Here is a 17725-nt window from a genome sequence, read left to right on the forward strand (position 1 = left end):
TTTTTTTTTTGCGATATAAGCGCAAAAATAGCGGAAATTTGGAAAAAAAAACATTTTCTTTTTTCTATTTGAAAAGAAATCCAATAAAATCAAATTTTGTCATAAATTTAAGCCAAAATGTATTCTGCTACATGTTTTTGGTAAAAAAAATTCCGTTAAGTGTATAATAATTGGTTTGTGTGATCACGGACATATGTACGCAAATGATCATGTACATATGTGTGCAGGTGATCACGTACATATGTGTGCAGATAATCATTGGGACATGTGATTTTAGTGGGACATATGTGGGGGACATGTTTTTATTATTAGGGACATGTGTTTTTATTATTTGGGGACATGTGTGTTTTGGGGACATATGTGGGGACTGTGTTTGTACTGTGTGGTGTGTTGTGTGTTTACACTACACTGATGATCAGTGAGTAAAAAGCAGCCCATACTCACTGATCATCAGCCGGCTGCAGCGTTCTGCTCTCCTCTCCTCAGCGGTGACTTCCGTGTGAGGAGAGGAGAGCCGATTGCCTAGCAACCGGCTGTTTGTTTACATCACATGACGGCCGTGATTGGACACGGCCGTCATGTGATCAGGAGGGCCAATCACAGAGCCCTCCTGCCGATCTGAGATGTGCCGTGTCCGGGTGACACGAGCACATCGGGATCGCGCCGCTGCAGGAGTAGACGGCTCCCACCCGGCCGTATATATGCATTGGCCGGGTGGGAAGTGGTTAAGGAGGTTCCTGCACAACAAGCCCTGGATCTCGCCAAACTACCAAAAGCATTGTTATGCCATAGACACCATGAAAGATTCTATTCACCAGGCATCCCTCCTTGCACTCGTGCTAGTACACATGCGTAGGACTTCCTGTGGTTAAAAAATTGGTCAGCCAAAGCACCATGTGAAAGGCTCCTGACTGATCTTCCTTTTCATGTGGAGCGGCTATTTGGGTAGGATTTGGACAAATACATTAATGATTTGTTGTGGGAAAGTACTCTCTTGCCAGTCAACAGAATGTATAAACGCCCTTCATTTAATCTGACTTTCTCCTACGCCAGTGGCATCCGCCTCTAGGCAGTGGCGTCCACCCTCCATCTTCGGACTCTAGAGGAAAGCCTCAGGGTCAGGCACAAAAGAAGTACTGGGGGCGGAAACCTGCAAAGCAAAATTCCAAAACCTCATCATGAAGGTGCGATATTAGAATAATAGAAGTATGGCAAGAGGAAATTCAGGACAGATGGGTCATCTTCTCGGTGTCTCTAGGGTACAAACTAGAATTTTGGGAGTTTCCACCATCTCGTTTTCTGAGGTCAAACATTCCCAAAGATCCATGAAAAAGGCTATCTCTGTTTTGGGTACTAGAGATTACTGGCTCAGGGGGTGATCATACAAATCCCCATAGAAGAGCAAGGTTTGGAGTTTTAGTCAAACCTCTTTACGCTACCAAAACCACATGGAGATGTCAGACCCATTCTAGATCTAAAAAATTTAAATCGGTTCCTGAAGATCCGCTCCTTTTGCATGGAGTCGATCAGGTCAGTGGTGTCTATCTTACTAGGAGGAGAACTCCAGGCATCTATTGACGTCAGGGATGCATATCTGTCCCTATATTTCCCGCTCACCAAAGGTTTTTGCGGTTCAAGGTAGAACAGCAGCATTTCCAGTTGGTAGCCTTGCCCTTCAGGCTAGCTACAGCACCCTGGGTGTTTACAAAAGTCCTAGCCCCACCTCTAGCCAGGTTAAGGGCACAAGGCATAACAGTCTTGGCGTACCTAGACGATTTATTTTTAATAAACCAGTTGGTGGCTCATTGGAGCAAAGCGTGCACATTACAACCAGTTACCTGGAAAGTCTGTGTTGGATTTTCAACCTTCCTTAAAACCACTATAAAGGCTGGCGTACTTGGGTCTGATCATAGACACAGCCCAGAAGGTGTTCTTGCCTTAGGCAAAGATCAAATCCATAAGAGAGCTGGTGCGGATGGTTAGGTCAAAAGGAGATCCCTCCATTTGTCTTTGCATGAGGTTAGGAAAGATGGTGGCTTCATTAGAAGCCGGTCCCTATTCCCAGTTCCATTAGAGATTGGATTTGTTACAAAACAGTATCTTGTCTGCTTGGAACAAAACGATTCAAGCTTTAGACTTGCCAATGCGGCTGTCCCCAAAGGTGTCCATAAGCCTCAGCTAGTGGTTACTAACCCAGAATCTGCTGAAAGGAAGATCCTTCAGACCTGTTATCTGGAAAGTGGTAACGACAGATGCCATCCTTTCAGGCTGGGGAGCAGTACTAGAGAAGACAACTTTCCAGGGACAGTGGTCATTAACCGAAAGAGCCTTGCCCATCAACAGCCTAGCAATTTGGGCAGTGCGTCTGGTTCTGAAGGCCTGGACTTTAAGGTTACGGGATTGTCCTGTCAGGATCCAATCCGACAATGCCACAGCTGTGGCCTATATCAATCACCAAAAGAGCACCAAGAGTCTTGCAGCGCAGACAGCAGAGGTGAACCATATTCTAACTTGGGCAGTCTTCATTCCGGGAGTAGAGAATTGGCAGGCGGCCTACTTGAGTCGCCAGCAGTTTTTCCCGGGGGAATGGTCCCTTCACCCCAACATCTTTCGGGGCTGTTTGCCAAAAATGAGAGACTCTGGACATAGATCTTCTGCCAACCAGATTCAACATGAAGTTAGTCAACTTTGTGTCCAAGAGGAGGGATCCACTCGCATGCGGAACAGATACGTTGGTGACCCAGTGGGATCAGTTTTCACTGATTTATGCATTCCCCCCTATTCAGTTGCTGCCACAACTTCTTTGCAGGATCAAGCTGGAAAGAAATCCGGTAATTGGTAGCCCCAGCCTGGCCCTGAATGTCCTGGTTAAGGATGAGCTCAGGCGTGTTCTCACCGATCATGTGCAGAGCCTGCCAGAAATTCTGCACTGCGCTAATTACAGGCAGTGAGACATTTCCCGATCTCTGCAGCCGTGCATCGGGACAATGTCTCAGTGCCAACTTCCTGGTGGGCTCTTCACGTGGGCTGTGCGAACACGCCAGAGCTCATCCTTAGTCCTGGTGTGCAGAGATCGTAAAGATGGCGGTGGAGGATACATGGTCCCTTCCACTACGGCCAGACCTACTCTCACAGGGGCCGATATTCCATCCTACCTTACGAACTCTAAATTTAACAGCTTGGCTATTGAAACCCACTGAAGAAACATGGGCTTTCCGGGTCAGTTATATCTACCTTGATTAATGCAAGGAAGCCAGCTTCCAGAACTTTATATTATAGAGTCTTATGTTTCCTGGTGTGAATCCAAGGGTTGGTACCCTCGGAAGTATATCGTAGGCAGAATTCTTGCCTTTCAACAATTAGGGGTAGAGATGAAGCTGGCCTTGAGTACTATCAAGGGCCAAGTCTCAGCTTTATCGGTCTTATTTCAAAGACCGCTTGCTACACATTCTTTAGTCCGGGGTTTTATGCAAGGGGTGATGCGGCTTAATCCGCCAGTCAGACCTCCTTTGAACCCTTGGGACTTAAACTTAGTTTTGTCAGTGTTACAAAAACAGCCATTTGAACCAATGCAGCACATTCCCTTAGTCCTGACAAGGAAGTTAGTATTTTTGGTTGCTATATCCTCAGCAAGGAGAGTTTCGGAATTGGCTGCTCTTTCTTGTAAAGAGCCATACTTGATTATTCATGAGGACAGAGTGGTATTACGCCCTCGTCCAGATTTTTTGCCAAAAGTGGTCTCCGGTTTCCACCTGAGCCAAGATATTGTCCTGCCATCGTTTTTCCAAAACCATGTTCCAGGGAAGAGAAGTCACTACATTGTCTTGATGTGGTAAGAACGATCAAAGTCTATTTAAAGATGACTGCTCAGATTCGTGGACTGATGTCTTATTTGTACTGCCAAGTGGTCCTAAGAAAGGACAGACAGTGTTGAAATCCACTGTTGCTAAGTGAATTTGGCATGTTATAATTCAGACTTAGGCCTCTTTCACACGGGGCGGATCAGTAAAGATCCGCCCCGTGATGATCCGCTCGCTCAGCGAGGATCGCTCCGTTGTCCCCGCTGAGCCGGCTGCGGACAGGGCAGTCTCCGCACACTGTGCGGGGACCGCCCTGTCAGCTCTCCGCTCTCCTCTATGGGGATCAGACGAGCACAGACCGTGTGTCCGTGTTCATCCGATCCGCTCTGCAGACGGACAGAAAAATAGGATTTTCCTCCGTCTGCAGAATCCGACAGTTGCGGAGGCGGATAATAGCGGGTGTCTGCGGATGCTCAACCGCAGACACCCGCTATCCCAAAGGGATGAATGTATGGCCCGTATTTCATCCGCAAATGGATGGATGAAATACGGACATACCATCCGCATGTGTGAAAGGGGCCTTAGGATTTAAGGGGTAAGATTCCACCTTTTGAAGTCAAGGCGCACTCTACCAGGGAAGTTAGTGCTTCTTGGACAGCGCGTCGCTAGGCTTCCGCGGCATTCTATAAGGCATAGAGTCACCTGCCAGACACCGGGTGTTGTTTATCTAGCACAGTGTCTGTGCAGTGGCTTCTATGTGGGAAAAAAGAAGAGAGTTTTTTATGATAACTAGAGACCATATAAAGCCTATAACAAAGAAAAAATGGACACTATCAGCCGGCATGTTGGTCTTCATCATGCATTTAATCCTAATATAATAAAATTTTTGGCCTTGGAACATGTCCCCTTGGACCTAAGAGGGGACAGTGTAGATAGAATATTGCTTCAACTTGAGGCCCGATGGATTTATGATTTGAAAGCTACTGTTTTCCCGGGATTTAATGAAAGTTTAAGCTTCAAGCATTTTTTATGAATTTTTCATACTCTGGTAAAATTATTTATTTTCTCACTTGCCTTTCCCCCTTTTTTTGCCTTTCTTTGCCTTTTTGTATCTATTTAATTTAGATTAAATATTAGTATTGCTATTTCATTATTATTATAATAATTGTATATTTTTGACTTTTGGATGTTGTTGTTGTTTCACATTTATATCTCTGTATTCATGATTGTTTCTCTTTCTTTTTTAATGTTTTACTGTGGCCTTTTATTGTGCTTTGATGGCAAACTTCCTATTTTCATTCACTGCCTTTTCCATTCTTGTTCCCAGGCCTATGCACCATTCAGCTGTACGGACACCCAGGGCACTGCATGACTTGTCATGTTGTTGCCCGCTCTAGCGCTGCGCTCTCCTTGAGCCAATTTGCCTGGCTACCAATATCGTTTCCTCACAGCCTGTGATTGGCTGTGTTTTCCAACTCGGGCCTACTTTCCTATTGGAACACAGAGCTGGGGGAGTGGCTGTTAGCTTGTGCGGCAATATCGCCGATTGTTTTGTCTAACAGCTGCGATGAGGTCTCATCACCGCCTCCCCTTCCTTTCCCGCTGTACTATGGGAATTGTAGGCTCAGGGCCTCTTGAGCCCTTGGAGTATGCTCACTAGCGCTTTCCTGTCCGCATCAAGCCGGTGACGTCAGACGCCGGCTCGGTGGTAGGGCATTATAAAAGCCATATCTACACAAAGTCAGCCCTTGCGGCAAGAGCCAGCAGACATGACTAAAAATTTAAAGAGTTATAGCATCTGGTAAGTCTGTTTGACTAGATAGGTTTTTACAGTCACTGCGTAGTTGCTTCATATGATATGACAATGCTGTGCCCCAACATTGTCAAGTGCCTATCTTTTCTCTCCTTATTTTACCCCTAATGTTATGTATGTTTGGAGTTATTTTCTCCACTGTCATGCCCCTGTTTGAGGCTTGTTTCTTTTATATACACATAATTTGACCCTCCAGCATTCCTTATATCTATACTCTCTGATTTTGATTGCAGCATTCTATTTTTTAAATTACAACTCTGCTTGGCTTATTGGACATTACATCTTTAGTCAGTCCTCTGTTTGGGCTCTTATGTAAGTAAATTACTATAATCAATTATGGGTAAATAAAATTATTAATACTACTCTATCGAGTATTGGAAGATATTTATCCCCAAAGTTGCCATATGTGCAACAGTATTGACTCTTAGCCCCTAGATAAACACTACCTATTGTACTTTTTATTTTTTCTTTCTTCAGCTGGACTTTTTTCCCTCTACAGTTTGTCTGGTGACACTAGACGTGGGGGCAATTGTTGTATATCATCTGGCAGTGGTTTAAAGTGGGTTGCTTGGCCCGGGGTAAGCTGTGTTCGCTATCTAAGTGCTGCCTCTCTTTCAACCACTAGAGATCCGAGCTATAGCCAAATGACGGCTACAGCGCGGACCTCCTTTGTCGGGACAACGTCTATTGACGTCGTCCCGTGCACGAGCGGCCTGCGCGCCCCCTGAGTCTGAGACTCGCCTAATCACGGGTCGGAGCAAGGGGTCGATCCTGACCCCTTACCACGTGATCAGCTGTCAGCCAATGACAGCTGATCATGTGATACAACGGAGCCGGTAATCGGCTATTTTTCCTCCGCGCGCTGACAGCGCGAGGAGAAAAAAAGAGCCGATCACCGGCGGCCGTGATCGGGACATCAGTCCCGATCACGGCCAGCTTACCAGTGCCCACCTGCCCCCTGCCAGTGCCACCTCAGTAATTAAAAAGTGCTCCCCATCAGTGCCACCCATCAGTGCCCACAGTGCCACCCATCAGTGCCCACAGTACCACCCATCAGTGCCCACAATCTGCCTCAACAACGGTGCTGCACCCTAGTGCCACATATCCGTGCCCATCAGTGTCATCTACCAGTGCCCATCAGTGCCACCTATCAGAGCCACCTATCAGTGCCCATCAGTCCCATCTATCAGTGGTACCTATCAGTGCCCCTTAGTGCCACCCATCCGTGCCATCTTATCTGTGCCCATCAGTACTGCCTTATCTGTGCCTATTAGTGCCGCCTTAACTATGCCTATCAGTGCCCACCAGTGCAGCCTATCAGTGCCCACCAGTGCCGCCTCATCAGCGCACTTCAATGAAGGAGAAAAATGACAAACTATTAAATATGATTTTTTTTTTTTTTTTTGCATCTTTTTTTGTTTAGCAAAAACTAAAACTCTCAGCTGTAATTAAATACCACCAAAAGAAAGCTCTATTTGTGGGGAAAAAAAAATAAAAATTTCATTTGGGTACAGTGTTGTATGGCCACGCAATTGTCATTCAAAGTGCATCAGCGCTGAAAATTGGTCTGGGCAGGAGGGGGGTTTAAGTGCCCAGTAAGCAAGGGGTTAATATGTTCTCTTGTAAATATTGATAACTAATGTATTTTGCATGTGTTCCCTTTTTTTTAAACCTATAGTGTTTATTGCTTGATTAATCGCACATCCCCTGAAGAAGTACATCTGCGAAACATGTTGGGATAATGTGCAATAATATATCTTTATTCAATTTACTTCCTGACCATCCAGACCACCACTGTATATTACTGTTGTTTTTTTATGTGTATACCATTTTAACTTTGATTCTAATAAAATTTATGCAATTTTGTATTACATACCGTTTGTATTTTTGATAGTAAGGTAGTAAGCACCGATAAAATCCCTATCAACTTCTCTACCTATTCATATTTTCTACTTTAGGGATGTGGTGCCTAACTTCATGGGTGTTTTTTCTTTAGTTGAACCAAACTCACAATTCAGATCTGTAAGGCCGCAAACTGATCTTCAGTACATACATTTACCCGTTTTATCAGGTGGATGAAAGAAGGCATGAGGATATCGCCTTTGGGTGCAGTGTTCTGCAGGCAGCAGTATAGGTCCTCAAATCTGGGGCTGACCTACAGTTTGTGTCTCCCTCCCCTCAGATAGCATTGCTATGGGACGTCCCACATAGTGATTACTATGGTGCGCTGTGTCCCATGATGTACGATAAAGAAAATAGTATTTTTATAACCGCTTACCTGTAAAATCCTTTTCTTGGAGTACATCATGGGACACAGTGGTCCCTCCCCTCTTTTGGGGTTTAGGTATATTGCTTTGCTACAAAAACTGAGGTACTCCTGGTAGGAGGAGGGGTTATATAGGGAGTGAACTTCCTGTGTTGGGTATACCAGTGTCCATCACCTGAAGGTGCCTATATACCCACATAGTGATTACTATGATCTGTGTCCCATGATGTACTGCCAAGAAAAAGATTTTACAGGTAAGCTGTTATAAAATCCTATTTTTTTTGCTTAGAATAAAGAGCTTGATTCTAACCATGTAACATCATCTTTCACAGTATACAAAAAATTGTGCTAACTTTACTGTTTTTTATTTTTTCCCCATAAAACCATTTGAAAGACCGCTGCGCAAATACAGTGTGACATAAAATATTGCAAAGACCGCCATTTTATTCTCTAGGGTCTCTGCTGAAAAAAAAAAATATATATATATATATATATATTTGGCGGTTCTAAGTAATTTTCTAGCAAAAAATACTGATTTTAACTTGTAAGCAACAAGTGTCAGAAAAAGGCTTAGTATTTAAAGAGGGAGTCCACCCCCAACAAAATTATTAAAAGCCAGCAGCTTTAAATACTACAGCTGCTGACTTTTAATAAATGGACACTTACCTTTCCTGGGGTCCAGCGATGACGGCAGCCGAGGCCGATCGATCTCTCAGCTGCTGCCGCCACCATTCTCGGTGAGGGAATCAGGAAGTGAAACGTTGTGGCTTCACTTCCCGGTTCCCTACTGCGCAAGTCGCACAGCGCAATGGGAATGGTCCCCGCTGTCTCTGGGACCCGTGTGTGTCCCAACAGACAGCGCAGCGGGACAGGAAGAGGCATAGACTCCTGTGGGAGTCTATGCCCGGAAGTGGGTGCAAATACCTGTCTTAGACAGGTATCTGCACCCCCTCCCCCCTAAAAGGTGCCAAATGTGACACCGGAGGGGGGGAGGGTTCCGATGAGCGGAAGTTACACTTTAGGGTGGAACTCCGCTTTAAGTGGTTAATCTGCCCTCATTTACATACCAAAATGTATCCCTTTTGATCTAAAAGAACCAAATGATGCAATGTTTTTGTTTAATCTCAGCGCTGAGAAATTGATAAATTGTCCTGCTTTTTTTTTTTTGACAGCTGTGAGTGAGCAGAGCACAGCTCTGCACTTGTTACATAGGAACGTAAAAATGCTGGATTATGGTCATAAGGGGGAGTTGAATCGAGATCGCAATTTTAACAATCAATCGTGCAGCTCTAAATAGAACGCAATCTTTAATGCAGATTGGTGCCTTGAACATTGGGTTCTTGTTAATAAAGGTCATAGCAGGCACTGGAAAAACTGGTTTTAATTTTTGCAGAAGTTTCTTTTACAAACCTGCACAGAAGAACGCAATTTTAATTGGTTAGGTTGATTTGAAGTAACATAATTGTATTTTTTTTATATGGATAACTACATTTTGTTCTATTCATTTTTTTCCCCAAAAATGTTTGTATTTAAAATTATTTCCTATAGCCACAGCTGACTCCACCGTTGGCTGAGATTTTGGTGTGTAGTGTAAATTTTAGTGAATTCCTTTTTAGTGGTTCGGAAAATTGCAATATATTTTCTCTTTCTATCTTATGTTATTTTGTATTATGTGTATAAATGTATTGTGTCTTTCCAGGCAAGGGTGCAGCTGCTTTTGGTGATTATATCTGGAATGAGAGATGACCTCTATGGTGCCATAAAGAAGCTGTGTTGTGTGCAGACCCCAGTTCCATCACAGGTGAGGAGTGGGCCTCGTATGTCCTCAAAAAGAACCTGACATGATTAATGTGCTTGTCGTCAATATTATAAGCACGTGAAGACACTTGTATTTATAAATCTTAATTTTAACAAAAACACAATTTGTAAGTGTATGTTAGAGTAGAAATCAGGCACAGTACCAGCACAGGTACAGTACATATATAATAATACTTAAAGAGAAAACGTATCTGGAAGTTTCTGCTTCATTAAAAGTACATGTACATTTTATAAGAAATCTCCCCATATGATAAGCATGTAAATATAATTACACATGTCCAGGTTGTGTTTTGCAGTCTCATAGGTGCTGTGACCCGTGTGATATTAAACCATCTATTCATCTTTCATGTGTTATAGCACACGGTCCTTTACTTTGCAGGGGCTGTTACTGTACCATTTAGAATGGTGCAAACCTCATTCTGAGGTAGTTTTGTTTGCTTTTTTATTTTTTTTAAGCAACCTTTTTGCTGCAGAAACCACTGCTTAATCTTAAATTGATTAATCGTAAACTGATTAAATCTTGTAACAGCCTGACACATTTGCTGAAGGATATCATCCATTCATCAGTTCAGAACCCTGATCTTAAGCCCTTGGTGCCAACTCCCGCCGGCCCTTTAACCGCTTGCCTACCAGCTGCCGCAGTTGTACTGCCGCAAAATGGCTTGGCTGCGCAAATCACTCCCTCTGGTGGCTCCCAGAGCCGTTGCGAGTGCCTGTCGGTCTCAATGATCGCCGGGCTTCCGTGATCGCTCGTAACATGGAGAGAACCTGGGAACTGTGTGTATAAACACACAGATCCTGGTTCTCTGAGGGGAGAAGTGACAGATCGCCTATTCATACAGAGTATGAACAGCGATCTGTCATCTTCCAAAGTCAGTCCCCTCCCACCTTCAGTTAGAACACTAGGGAACACAACCCCTTGATCACCCCCTAGTGTTAACCTCTTCCCTGCCAGTGGCATTTTTACAGTAATCAATGCATTTTTATGGCACTGATCGCTGTATTAATGCCAATGGTCCCAAAAATGTGTCAAAATCATCACATTCACAATAAAAAAAAAAATGCAGATCACCGCCATTACTAGTAAAAAAAAATATTAATCTAAATCTAATATAATATAAATCTATCCCATATTTTGTAGACGCTGTAAATTTTGCAAATCAATCAATATACACATATTGCAATTTTTTATTTTTTTTTCAAAATTGTCGCTTTTTTTGTTTATAGCTCTAAAATAAAAACCGCAGAGGTAATCAAATACCGCCAAAAGAAAGTTCTATTTGTGGAATGGCACCAATTTGGACGGTGCCATTGCTGCCACATCAGCACGATGCGAACAGGTGCTTAAAGAGGAACTGCAGTCTGCTCACATAATTTGGTATGATTAGAATGCAATTTGATGAGCACTGGTGAGGCTGCATTGATGGGCACTGATGAGGCTGTGTGATGGACACTGGTGAGACTGCATTGAAGGGCACTGGGGATGCTGCATTGATGGGCACTGGTGATGCTGCGTTGGTGGACTCTAATGAGGCTGCTTTGATGGGCACTGATGAGTTTACCTTGATGGGCACTGATGAGGCTGCACTTGGTGCCCACTTTTAATTTACAGAGAGGAATATCCTCCGCGATCCGGCACTTCCGTCTAGCCACAGACTGAAATGAAGCTGTAAATGGCTCCGTTCCAGTCTCCTGAATGTAAACATAGAAGCGACGTCACAACATCACTTCCGGTTTACTCGGCTGCCAATGGCGCCGGATTTTAAAAATATATACAGTATTCAGAATCTGCTTTTTCTGCTATCTGAATACTTTGAAGTGCAAAGGAGGAATTGGAGGTCTTTTAGACCCCGATCCCTCCATAAAGAGTACCTGTCACCACCTATTACTGTCACAAGGGATATTTACGTGATCACATTTTTTTTTTCCCAACACAATTTAATATAAAAAATAAGAAAAAAAATGTTTTAAAGGGCCCCCCTGTCCCCGCGAGCTCACGCAGAAAAAAAAAAAACACGCATGTGAGGTATCACCGTGATCGTCAGAGCGAGAGCAATTCTAGCACTAGACCTCCTCTAACTCTAACCTGGTAACCAATAAAACATTTTTTTAGAGCGTTTCCTATGGAGATTTTTAGGTACTGTAGTTTGTCACCATTCCACGAGTGTGTACAATTATAAATCGTGACATGTTTGGTATCTATTTACTTGGCATAACATCGTCTTTCACATTATATAAAAAAAATTGGGCTAACTTTAGTGTTAAAATTCATGAAAGTGGCCCTTTTCCCAAAAAGTTGCTTTTGAAACACCGCTGCACACATACCATGTGACATAAAACATTGCAGCAACCGCCATTTTGTTCTCTAGATTCTCTGCTTAACCACTTTCAGACAGTACCATTTTGCTGGTCAATGACCAGAGGTCTTTTTACAATTTGGCACTGAGCTGCTTTTACTGGTAATTGCACGGTCATGCAATGTTGTACCCAAACAAAATTTGCGTACTTTTTTTCCCCACAAATAGAGCTTTCTTTTAAAGGTATTTGACTGACTCTGCGATTTTTTATTTTTTGCGATATAAACGTAAAAAGACCGAAAACTTAGAAAAAAATGATATTTTCTACTTTTTGTTATTAGAAAAATCCAATAAACTCAATTTTAGTCATACGTTTAGGCCAAAATGTATTCAGCCATATGTCTTTGGTAAAAAAAAAGTCAATAAGTGTATATTTATTGGTTTGCGCAAAAGTTGTCACGTCTACAAACTAAGGTACATTTTCTGGAATTTACGCAGCTTAGTTTGACTGCCTATCTAATTTCTTGAGGTGCAAAAATGGCAGGGCAGTACAAACCCCCCCCCCCCCCCCCCCCCCCCAAATACCCCATTTTGGAAAGTAGACACCCTAAGGAAATTGATAAGAGGCATGTTGTTTTTTTTTGTTTTTTTTTACACAAAGTTGTCACTAAATGATATATTGCTCACACATGCCATGGTTATATGTGGAATTGTACCCCAAAATACATTCTGCTGCTTCTCCTGAGTACGGGGATACCACATGTGGTCGACTTTTTGGAAGCCTAGCCGCGTACGAGGCCCGAAAGCCAAGCGCCGCCTTCAGGATTTCTAAGGGCATACATTTGTAATTTCACTCCTCACTACCTATCACAGTTTTGAAGGCCATAAAATGCCAAGATGGCACAAAACCCCCACAAATGACCCCATTTTAGAAAGTAGACACCCCAAGCTATTTGCTGAGAGGCATGTTGAGTCCATGGAATATTTTATATTTTGCCACAAGTTGCGGGAAAATTACAAACTTTTTTTTTTTCACAAAGTTGTCACTAAATGATATATTGCTCACACATGTCATGGGCCTATGTGAAATGACACCCCAAAATAAATTCTGCTTCTCCTGAGTACGGGGATACCACACGTGTGGGATTTTTTGGGAGCCCAGCTGCGTACGGGGCCCCGAAAGCCAAGCACCCCCTTCAGGCTTTCTAAGGTCGTATGCAGGGTCTCCACGAGGACGATGGAGTTCATTGTCGCTGAAGTGCATGAACCGCAAAATCTGCTCGTATCGTGCCCTGGACATGGAAGCAGAGAACACGTGCATATGGTGAATTGGGTCAGTGGACCAATATGATTGCAACTCACTCTTTTTGGTTATGCCCATGTTGAGGGAGAGGCCCAGAAAGATCTTAAATTCGGAAACCGTAATTGGTTTCCAATGTCTGGCAAGGGAGGACCGGGGAATAGCGGCGATGTGTTGACCAGTGTACAAATTGCTTTGGTCCACAATAGATCTATAGAGATCTTCGGTGAAAAACAGTGAGTAAAAATCAAGTGGCGTAAAATCAACTGTTTCCACGTTAATGCCAGGTTGGCCAGTGAATGGGGGAAGTACAGGTTCTGCAGAAGTGGTGGGCACCAAATCAGGATTGGCGAATTCTGCAGGAAGGGCACTATGGTTACGACGGGCCTGTCTTTGTCTTCGTCTTGGTGGCAGCGGGGACACTACTTGTGCTTGCCACCTCGCCAGCTTGAATTTGCACTTATGGGACTCGCCACGTCACCACGTGCTACAGGTGTACTAGGCCTCTGGTGCTTGGCCAGTTCACCAGAAGGATGAGTGGCTCTAGTACGTCTCTGCTCCATACGAGGGACCTGCGATTCTTGCACCTCAACAACAGAAGAAGTTCGGGATCGGGTACGCCTGCCCTTAACAGGGACCTCATCTCCGTCAGAGCTATCTGTCATGGAGCCGCTGTCCTCTACAGGATCGTATTCTGAGCCTGAATCTGACAGATGAGTGACTTTCTCTTCACTATCTGTCATGCTCTAAATTTAGGGGTACACTAGTGAGACTCACAGGTAAAAAAGCACCTAGGCTGTCAGCGACTGTATCAAAAACGCTACAAAAAAAACTGCTAGCGATCGCAGGGATCAAGCCTGACTCTGTGAACGCTGCAGTTATGTGTGTTGTGTTTTGTAAGTGACAGTGATCGATCGATACTGCACTTGGGTGTGCTGGGCTTGGCGGAGGGGCTAACGCAGGTGCTAGCAGGTATCTGGGCTGATCCCGCTAACAATGCGTTTTTAGGAAACCTAAACTGCTGCGACGCTAATATAGATCTGATCAGATATTGTTCTGTTCAGATACTATATTACTAAGGGAGGTGTATGCTTTGCAAGTGGGTGTAGCGGTATTGGCACTAACCTGACGCTGCCTGGGGCAACGCAGACCCTATCTGACCCTCAAACTTATATCACCCGCCGGGGGGGCGGGCTTTAGCGTGGCATTAATGGTTTTTCAGATGTTCTCAATGCAGGGGCTCTGTAAGCTGTAGCATACACCTTTTGGCAGGTGCATTTAGCTGACAGAGGGACACAAAAAAGACGTGGGCATGTGCGTGTTGGTGCACAGGCATTCTAGGACACATTTACTTAGCATCAGCTGAGCTTTAATAGTAGCGGCAGTGCTGGACTATTACTCAGCAGCGGGTGCAATTTTGTAGTACCTCTGCATTTGTGCTTTGCACTATGGGTAAGAGGAGGTACAAATACCCCAAAAGATAAGGGCTCTCCCTCAGGCTTGGAGGACCTGCCTCTGCAGCACCATCCTCCCCTGAAAAACCTAGGGAGGCTGATCAGAATGAGCCATTGGGTTGTCAGGCGTTGCTACTGCTTCCCGACATTTCAGCCCTGAATATATGACTAAGCAGAATTTTTCCTAGTCGCATTAGAGGAAAAGACTGGCGACTGTAATCACATCTTCACAATGTGGAAGAACGTGCATGAGGTCCCCTTCTGCCACCCAGGACCCTCAAGTAGAGGAACAGGGGCAGGGAAAATGAGTTCTCAGGGAATCGTGAAGAGACCGGCTCCTCTTCAGAGGGTTCAGATGTGGTAGGACTTTTTTCTGAGAATTGTTGGTGCAATCTCTCACTGAAAATGGTCCGTTCCACATTTAACGGAGTTGGCTGAAGAGCCCACTTCTTGTTTTGGGTTCATTAAAGCTTCTTCAGGCTTTGCATGCTTTTCCTGTTCATTCATTGCTGGAAAAGCTTATGTATTCTGAGTTGGGATCACCCAGATAAACAATTTTTTCCTCCTAAAAAGTTCTCAACACTTAACCCTATGGAGGAAAAATTTACAAATATGTGGGATATACCAGCAATTGACGCTGCTATATCCTCTCCGGATACATTTTTTTTGACTTATCCGGTTGACAATGTTCAAATGCTTAGGGATCCAACTGATAAAAAAGGATTGAAAAACTGCAGTGGCGGCAGTTGGGGTATGTTAGTCCCTGAGAGACCATTTAAGACTAGTGCTCAAGGTTTTCCCTGAACACCAGACTCAGGATTTAGCTGAGCTGCCAGGGGCTTTGTGTTTGCAATTGACGCAATCAGAGATTCTATTCTTTAAACCTCTTGCCTTACGCTTGGGTTGTTGGCCTACTGCTACATCACCCTGAAAGCACCCGATTTTGTCTGATCTCGGAGGCTAAGCAGGGTCGGGCCTGCTTAGTACCTGGATGGGAGTCCGTCTGAGAATACCAGGTGCTGTAGGCAACAGATGCATAGAATCTGATGGTTGAAAAGTTGGTCCGCGTGTGCACGAGTGCTGTAATGGCATAGTACATGTGACCGGCTGTGATTGGACATGGCCGGTCACATGTATCGGGGGGGGGGGGGGTCGATGGGGAGGAAAATCCCACAGATCGGAGATGGGCTGTGTCCGAGGGGCACAGCTCATCCGCAATCGCAGGGGGCCGCAGGAGCGGCGCAATACTGAGGCTGTCATATGACATCCACCCAGGATGGGAGATCCCATCTGTGGCTGTCATTTGACTATGGCCCGGTATTGAAGTGGTTAAGGACCCCACGGACATGAAGGCCGAGGCAGTGGCCCTTTCCTTGTTTACGGTTGTGGGGTCAGCAATGTGACCAGTACTGGCCTCCGGACTTGTGTCACAGACACTTACTGAGTGGGCAAAACGTTTGCACTGCAAATTTGGGGAGCAACAGGCTTCTCCTGTCTGCGTGGAACTAGCAGACCAGTTAGTGCAAGGTCTTAAGTATGTTTGTGGCGAAGTCCTGGATACGATTCCTTTTTGCTATCCAGGGCTTCCGTGTCGGCAGTGGTGATGAGGTGCCTGATTTGGCTAAAATGCTGGTCTGTGGACCAGGCATCTAAAAAGACAGATCTACCCTTCCTTGGTGAACGGCTCTTTGGAGTCTCGTTGGATGACATCATTAAGAATGCCACAGGTGTTAAGCGTACCTTACTCCCACAGGCCAGGAAGGCTAAGGAGCCACGCCGTAGGCAAGGGCCCTCATTTTCCGCTCACAAACGGCTTTTTCGTCCACCCAGGGCTTCGGCTAAACGTCCCCAGCCCGACAAGATGACCTCGGAAGGACAAAAGCATTCCCGGAACCACAAGCCTGCCAGCAAGAGTGCTACCGCATGAAGGTTTGCCCCCCGCCCGTCTCACGGGTGAGGGGGTCACCTTCAGGAGTTTTCGGCCCGTTGGGCCTCTCGGCTGTCCAACCAATGGGTCTGCAAACTGATTTCCTCTGGCTACAAGATAGTTTCTCTCTTGGCCACCAAACCGCATACCCTTACTCCCGGGCCGCCGGGTGGCCCTCATGGGAGCAGTAAGGGACCTGCTAAGTCGTGGGGTGATAGTACCTGTTCCGGAGCTGGAAAGATTCCAGGGGTTCTACTCCAATCTGTTTGGATGTACCCCTTCCTTTTTGGGAACTACAATCTTGGACCTAAAAGCCCTCGGTTGTTTTGTGAAAGTACAGAGGTTCAGAATGGAAACGGTTCGCTCAGTAGTCGCTGCACTCCATTAAGGGGAATTCCTTGTGTCCTTGAACATCCAGAATGCGTACCTGCACATACCCATATGCCTCTGGCTTTAGAGGTTTCTGCGATTTGCAGTTGGGGATGACCACTACCAGTTTGTGGCTCCCCTTTTGGCTTGGCATCAGCCCCCCGAGTCTTTATCAAGGTATTGGCTCCAGTCCTTGCGTTTCTGCGACAATGCGGGATTGCGATTGTAGGTTACCTAGACGATCTCCTCCTGAGAGCATCTTCCACCTCAGAATTAAAGGAGGATGTGGCGATCACCATGCAGACCCTGCATGAATTTGGGTGGCTGTTGAACCTAAAAAAGTCGGTGCTCATACCGACTCAGCGCTTGGAGTACCTAGGCCTACTGCTGGACTCCATGGAAACGAGAGTGTTTCTCCCTTCATGACGAACCTTGGCATTCCAGATGTTTTGGAACTACATTTCCCATAATGCTCATGCACTCTACAGTGTAGTTGAGCATCATGGGAAATGTAGTTTCAAAGCATCTGGGGTGCCAAGGTTCACCATCACTGCTGTAGACTATCAGAACCGTGGTAAAAGTATTGATGAACCGCAGGTGGTCGCCGCTACGCTTTTGAATGCGAGTCCTGTGGCTCATGGTGGCCTCCTTCGAGGTGGTACCGTACGCCCAGTTTCACAC

The 17725-nt window shown here is 45.1% G+C and overlaps 1 protein-coding gene and 1 pseudogene across 2 annotated transcripts in view; both read left to right on the top strand.

Annotated features, from left to right (window-relative positions):
• PIWIL2 (piwi like RNA-mediated gene silencing 2) overlaps positions 1-17725 on the top strand; it is a 666930-nt gene that overhangs the window by 566843 nt on the left and 82362 nt on the right. For both annotated transcript variants that reach the window (XM_077469839.1, XM_077469840.1), the window contains one exon: positions 9579-9680. In XM_077469839.1, coding sequence (XP_077325965.1) covers positions 9579-9680 — 102 coding nt within the window. The remainder of the gene's footprint in view (positions 1-9578; positions 9681-17725) is intronic.
• LOC143964875 (5S ribosomal RNA) lies at positions 15658-15776 on the top strand (annotated as a pseudogene).

The sequence above is a fragment of the Lithobates pipiens genome, unplaced genomic scaffold (assembly GCF_037356315.1).
Source record: "Lithobates pipiens isolate NorthernLeopardFrog02 unplaced genomic scaffold, aLitPip1_a1.2 Scaffold_8, whole genome shotgun sequence".
Lineage (NCBI taxonomy): Eukaryota > Metazoa > Chordata > Amphibia > Anura > Ranidae > Lithobates > Lithobates pipiens.